The sequence below is a fragment of the Engraulis encrasicolus genome, chromosome 23 (assembly GCF_034702125.1).
Source record: "Engraulis encrasicolus isolate BLACKSEA-1 chromosome 23, IST_EnEncr_1.0, whole genome shotgun sequence".
NCBI classification, from domain to species: domain Eukaryota; kingdom Metazoa; phylum Chordata; class Actinopteri; order Clupeiformes; family Engraulidae; genus Engraulis; species Engraulis encrasicolus.
Window position 1 is genome coordinate 48,178,760 of NC_085879.1, and position 7,500 is coordinate 48,186,259.

General features: G+C 42.7%; 1 protein-coding gene across 1 annotated transcript in view; it reads left to right on the forward strand.

Annotated features, from left to right (window-relative positions):
- The window catches only part of cilp (cartilage intermediate layer protein, nucleotide pyrophosphohydrolase), a 92,437-nt gene that overhangs the window by 6,272 nt on the left and 78,665 nt on the right, over nt 1-7,500 (forward strand). Inside the window, exon 2 of the mRNA XM_063189507.1 lies at nt 6,865-7,121. Coding sequence (XP_063045577.1) covers nt 7,052-7,121 — 70 coding nt within the window. The 5' untranslated portion in view covers nt 6,865-7,051. The remainder of the gene's footprint in view (nt 1-6,864; nt 7,122-7,500) is intronic.

Consider the following 7,500-nt stretch of genomic DNA (forward strand, 5'->3'; position numbering starts at 1 on the left):
TTCTCAGCGGTTACGGAATAGCTATATGTCGGAATATTGATATGTCTGAATAGCCTTAGCCCCCCGTTCTTTCTCAGCTATGATCAGAGATACAGTATGACATAGTGGTGTATTTCTGGGGTTTCCTCTTGTTTGTTTTTTGAATGCGAATATCAGATTTTATACTTTGCATGCCATTGCCAGTCCTGATTGCATTGGCACCTGCCTCGTGTCTTTCTTCAAGCTGTTTCTCACAAAGTCCTGGATGTTCTAAATTCAGAGGAAGTAATGAGCCAGTCTGGAAATTTTAGTTTTTGTTTTAAAGGGACACTGTGTGAGATTTTTAGTTGTTTATTTCCAGAATTCATGCTGCTCATTCAATAATGTTACCGGTTTCATGAATACTTACCACCAGCATCAAATTCTAAGTTTTCATTATGACCGGAAAAATTGCACTTTTCATACATGAAAAGGGGGATCTTCTCCATGGTCCGCCATTTTGAATTTCCAAAATAGCCATTTTTAGCTGCAAAAATGACTGTACTTGGACCATACTAGAAAATATTTGTTTAATACTTAGTAAACTTTCATGTAAAGATCAAATTTGGCAATAGGCAGCCCAATTTCAAAAAGCAGCATAGTTGCAGTACCTTTTTTGACCATTTCCTGCACAGTGTCCCTTTGACAGACTGAAGTCACATGGCTCGGTTATTATCAGATTTTCTCCCAACTCCAAGTCAACTAGATGGCTAAAGGTCCTTTCTTCAACAAAGAAAAAAACACACCCACACATCCGTCTCAAAAAAGATTTGCATGCAGGACTAGCAAAGTCACATGAAAAATGAAAATAAACACTAAGCCACTTATGCCGAACCGATAGGAAAGGTTCTGTGTGTTAAGCACAAGCAGGTAATTGGAGTGCTTCTGGGTCTTCACCTTTTTCCTTGGTGCTCATCAGTGTAGGGGCTCTCAAACTTGGTCCAGAAAGACAGATGCTGAGGCACTCAAGGTTGCAATTTTTTACTTTTTTATTTGGCTACAATAAAAAAAATTAAAAAAATTGCAACCTTGAGTGCCTCAGCATCTGTCTTTCTGGACCGAGGTTGATATGCTATTACCATGACTACTGTACTTTGGTCAGACTAGTACATATCAGACCTAGTAAATATTCATGAAAAGATCCAATTTGGCAATAGGCAGTATACAGTTTCAATGAGAACCATAGTTGCAAAACCTATTCTGGCCACAGTCCTACACAGTGCACCTTTGAGGGACTAAAGCCTGGCTCAAACTGCACGACTCCCAATTTTGTGTTTGATTTTTAAGTCGGGTTCCACCGCACACTAGAAGAGAATTGCACCTGTCAATCTTATCCCTGGTCGGAACCATCCAAGACGTTCTATTTCCAGTCGCAAATATCAAACACTGTTTGATTTCTATGATTTGTGACACTTTGAGCTGCCAAAGTTCTATCTAAACACTGTGTGACTTTTTGCCCGATTTTGACACGATTTCTCTCTCGCACAAGTTTTTGGGAATCGGGCCGATTCCTTGCTCAATGGCAGGTCAATCGTGAGTCATGCAATCGTAGGGTCGCAAGAAAATCAAAACTGTTTGAAATCCTGGTCGTGCCTCGTGAGTAAATCGCACAGTTAAAGCAGTGCTACGACCCGACACATGCACAAATGAATAGGGCCATGCTATTCCCTCTTGAGCGCGTCCTCATCTCCACCTCAGGTGCACATGTTCCCTCCTCTGCAGACCCGGGAAACATGCCTGTCGTGTCGCACAGTGGGAGCTTTCGGCTCGCATCCGGCTGCCGGCTCGTAATAGTATGAGAATGTGAGTCGTGAGATGTGAACTTTTAAATCGTGAAATTCCCTCGTGCGGTGTGAGCAGGAACTTAATACCCACAAGTGAAAATATTGCACAGTGTATGCCCGGCTTTAGAATGTTGCACACGACAAGGAAATGTAGAATGTCGCACACGACGAGGAAATCTTTCCCGACAATTGCTTGCGACGGTCCTGGGGGGTAACGTTCCACCAATTGTTGTAAGGGGGGTGTCCAAGAATCGGGCCGATAGTTGTGTAGTTTGAGCCTTGCCTAAAGGGACACTGTGCAGGAAATGGTCAAAAAGGGTACTTCAACTATGCTGCTCATTGAAACTGGGCTGCCTATTGCCAAATTTGATCTTTACATGAAGGTTTACGAAGTAATAAATAAATATTTTCTAGTGTAGTCCAAGTAGAGACTTTTGCAGCTAAAAATGGCTATTTTTGGAAATTCAAAATGGCAGACCATGGAGAAGATCCCCCTTTTCATGTATGAAAAGTGCAATTTTTCCAGTCATAATGAATACTTAGAATTTGATGGTGGTGATACGTATTCATGAAAAAGGTAACATTAGTTAATGGGCAGCATGGATTCTGGAAACAAACAACAAAAAATCCTGCACAGTGTCCCTTTAAGCCTACTTTCTTTCAATGCTCCCCCTGCATCCCTCATGTTTCAAGTTTCATGGCCCAATGTTGACTGATTGCTTTTCCATCTTGTTCTGTGCCGTGACTGAGTGATTTCTTCCCAAGCTGTAGTTCATAATCTCGCTAAGTCCTTGGATGTTTTGTTTTCCACTACTATGAGGTGATCTCCCTAACTAATGTACTGTATTTGAAGAGTTTCATTGCAAAATGGTGTATATCAATTTTGGAACATTGACGTTTTTCTTTTGGGCATTCCATTGCAAAATGGGTTTTAAATAGCTTTGAAAAGTATCTTCTTCTCAAAATATTTGAATGGTAAGAATCCACACATAGATGATAGGACTTCTGAACAGTCATTTCCAATAATAAAAAGCTTTACGTAAAGCTTCTTTGCACAAAAATAGACCTGAAGTGTGCGGATTGTATCCTTTTTATACAGAAATTTCTACTGAATCCTGCACCTTCTAAACAGATGAGCGGTGGCCTATCACAACTTTGATAATAAAATGCAAAAGTCAAAAATGGTGGATACATCATTTTGCAGCGAAACTGCATTTACAGGGGTAGAGAAGACTTTAAGGTAACATTGAACTTGATGCTGGCGTCATATATATGACATAACAGTGTCATAACACAGTCAGTTCTGACTCATCCATGACTGTATCATGACATTATTTTGACACTATCATGACACTGTCATACATATAACGCCGGCGTCAAGTAAAGTATAACTGACATTTATTTTACTTTTCATAAAGAAAATCAGGAATCGGCAGTATGTACACATCTGGAATATACACATCATACATTCATACAGATATTCACAAAAACATATTACATGCACACTTATAACATGCATGCACGCACGCACACACACACACACACACACACACACACACACACACACACACAGACACACACACACACACACACACACACACACACACACACACACACACACACACACACACACACACACACACACACACACACACACACAGACACGTACACACACACAGACAAACACATATGTATGCACATGCGCACCCACACACACACACACACACACACACACACACACACACACACACACACACACACACACACACACGCACACGCACACACAGAGTCACATACTTCAGCACTGAGATGCCATATCAATCACCAGTGAATTCCAAAACACACTCCCTTGTCCCCAGCGAGATGAAACACATTTAGACACACACAGGAGCATGTGCACTCTCTCTCTCTCTCAACCTTAATCTCTCTCTACCTCCCTCTCTCTCTCACTCTCTCTCTATATCTCTCTCTCTCTCTATCCTTCCATCTCTCTCTCTCTCTCTCACTCTCTCACTCTCTCTCTTCCCTCTCTCACTCTCTCAGTCTCTCTTTCTCTCTCTATCTCTCCCTCTCCCTCTCTCTCTCTCTCTCTCTCTCTCTCTCACTCTCTCTCTATATCTCTCTCTCTATCCTTCCATCTCTCTTTCTGTCTCTCTCTCTCTCTTTCTCAATCTCTCTCTCTTTCTTCCTCTCTCTCCCTCTCTCAGCCTCAATATATCTCTCTCCCTCTCTCCCCCCCCCCCCCCCCCCCCCCCCCCCCCCCCCCCCCCCCCCCCCCCCCCCCCCCCCCCCCCCCCTCCCCCCCCCCCCCCCCCCCCCCCCCTCACCCCCCCCCCCTCTCTCTCTCTATCTCCATCTCTCAGCCTCAATCTCTCAGCTATTACCTTCTCCTTGTCTTGGCGAGGTCCTGGTCTTTAGTGTAAGTGTCAGTCATGAAATATGTCGATTCGGTTCATTTCAAATGCAAAGAATCCCAACCAACTTCTCTTTCTCTCTCTCTCTCTCTCTCTCTCTCTCTCTCTCTCTCTCTCTCTCTCTCTCTCCAATGGGAGAACATTATTACGATGTGCAAACTCGTCTACTGGTATGGTGATGAATTGTAGCATCTGCTCACAAAGGTCCTGGTTTTTCACTGTCACCAATGAAATATGTTGATCCAGGTCATTTCAAATGTGAAGAACCAAAACCCAACTTTCTCCCCCCCCTCTCTCTCTCTCTCCCTCTCTCTCTCTCTCTCTCTCTCTCTCTCTCTCTCTCTCTCTCTCTCTCTCTCTCTCTCTCTCTCTCTCTCTCCCCGATGTGAGAACATTATTAAGATGTGCAAAGAATAATCTTCCTCTGGTGATGAATTTTAGCATCTGGTCGCAAAGATCCTGGTCTTTCACTGTCACCAATGAAATATTTCGATTCAGTTCATTTCAAATGTGAAGAACCAAAAACCACCCCTCTCTCTCTCTCTCTCTCTCTCTCTCTCTCTCTCTCTCTCTCTCTCTCTCTCTCTCTCTCTCTCTCTCTCTCTCTCTCTTTCTCTCTCGCTCTCTCTCTCTCTCTCTCTCTGTCCAATGTGAGAACGTTATTACGATGTGCAAACTCGTCTTCTCTCTGGTGATGAATTGTAGCATCTGCTCACACAGCAGCTGTTGAACAGTTCTTACTCAAGCACACGATGCGATGAGTGAAATACGAAGAAGGATGAAATCGAAATGCCTTGAGATTTGGAACGGTGAATCAGTGAAGTCCCACACCCTTCAATGGGCTCTCAACCAATGTTTACCGAGCATAACATGTGATGTGAGGATCAGGGTGGCTGACAGCTTTTGCTGGGCCCAGGACAAAGTTATCTGACAGGGCCCCCAACCCAATACATACAATGTAACTGGGACCCATTTGTGGGCCTCCTATCTCCCTAGGCCTGGGACAACATACCCCTTTGTCCCTCCCTGTCGACGGGCCTGGTTAGGATTTCCAGAATACTTGAGGTTTCACCCCAACAGATGCTGATGGTTTTCCATTGTGTGTTTCAACAGGGCAGATGAAACCCTGTTACAGTTGTTCACAGAAGAGTGCAAAATAAGTTGTTTTGACAATACCTTCCAAGTTATCTCAATGAAGACAAATGGCAATTTAAGTATTGTTAGGCTATCAATAGAAAAGAGTGCAAAAATAAATTGTTTTGACAATACTTTCCAAGTTATCTAAATGAAACCAAATGGCAATTTAACCCTATCCAGACTGGGGGGGGGCTAAAAGTGCCCGCACCAACTTTGATGTTGTGTAATTCCTTAATGACTTAAGCTATGACTACGAAACTTTGTGACGTTTCCTAACATTTAGTTGACTACAGTTAAGTACCGAAAGATTAGGTTTATCATTTTTGCCGTAGCCATGGCAATGGTTTTCTGACAGGTATGTCTGACAAAAAATCACTTTACCATATCTATGACGCAATATATATTTTCATATTTTTTTCTTATTACCATTAGCATCAGACAACTTTGTGAGCATTTAAGTGGTTTGAAGCATAAAATCATTAAAATTTAAGTGCATTACCTAAATTTGTTGGAAAATCTATTATGGCGATATTTTGGGCATAATAACATAATGATGTCATAATGACGTCATAATACCAGATAATTACACAAAAATTATGTCATTCATAGATGTCCATATGTAGATCATCTCCCCCAAGTTTCGTAGTGATACTGTATTCCGTTCATGAGTTATGGGGGGGGGGGGGGGGGGGGGCCAAATAAGCCCCCCCCCAGGCCCAGGAATGCCAAAAAAAGCCCAGTCTGAATAGGGTTAAGTATTGTCAGGCTGAAAGAAAGTTGATGAAAAAATATCTAAATGGAGGCCTACTTTTTGTAGTTTTTGCAATTTGCAATCTGACTCAATAGTTATTTTGTTGAAGTTGTGCAGTCAAGGATTCCAAATGAACTTTTTTGCTGTTTTTTCAGAAATCATTGCAGTCATTATATCTGAACTCGGTATCACTTTCTACAGCTCCTCTTTAATAACAACTTTTTTGTAGTACAGAATTGGAGAAGTGTAGAATGTGACATTTTTTGTATTAACTCAATAACTTGTTGAACAAAAAAAATGATCTGACACAATGATCAGTACATAAATACTTGATACAAATCCATTGCAACTGAACCTCCTTGCCATTTCAGTGTCTGAACTCAATACTCTCCTCTCTACTACAGCTCCTCGTTCTTAATAGTCTTCTTGAAGTTGCTAAGTTGGTTAGAAAAGAATGACACAAGATATTTTGTTAAAAATGCATTGACATTTTTATCTTGTACAGTTCTTGTGTTTGAACTCATTCTCCTCATCTGGTGCATCTAGTGTATCTGAACTCAGTATCCTTCTCTGTGCAGCTCCTTTTCTGGTTCGGTTTTTGTAGTACACATGGGAAGTTTGAAATATGACGTTTTTGTATCTTACTAACTCAATAACTTGTTGAAAAATAAGATGACACAATATACTTGATACAAAGGCATTGCAGCTGAACTTTCTTGCCATTCCGGTGTCTGAACTCAATACTCTCCTCTCTCCACAGCTCCTCGTCCTCCTCTCGGCAGCAGAAGGCGTGTGGGCGGACTATTCCTGGCGTCCGAGCCCTGAGGCCCCTCAGTTGTGGTCAGCTGGTCATTCCGTGGCTGGAGGTCGAAGAGTCAGTCAAAGACCCAGAGTTCAAAGGTCAAAGGTCACAGGTGGCGAGCGACAGCACAGCGGGGAGGTTCAGGATGAGCGGCCGGTCCATGTGTGCCCTCGTCCTCCTCTTGCTGGGGGTCAGCGGGAGCTCAGCACAGCAAGGTCTGTAAACTCACTTCTCTATTACATTAACACTTACCCAACGTAAAATTACAGTTATTTACAGCTTATTGGTCACTGTCCCTGGGGCATTGTGAGGTTACAGTCAGTGTTGCCAGATTGGGCGGGTGCCCGCCCAATTGGGCTACTTTTGACAAGCGTCTGCGGGTAAAAACGGGAATAATTGGCCATTTGGCGTTTTTTTCAGCCGTTTTGGGCCCATAGAAGTCAATGTAATTTGTTGAATTTGGGCGGAATTTAGCGCATTTTGGCGGTTTTTGAGAGCATTTTGGGCGGGATTTGGTCAGACACATCTGGCAACACTGGTTACAGTAGGTGCCCTGCTCAAGCGAATAATAGTTATTTACAGCGTATTGGTTAC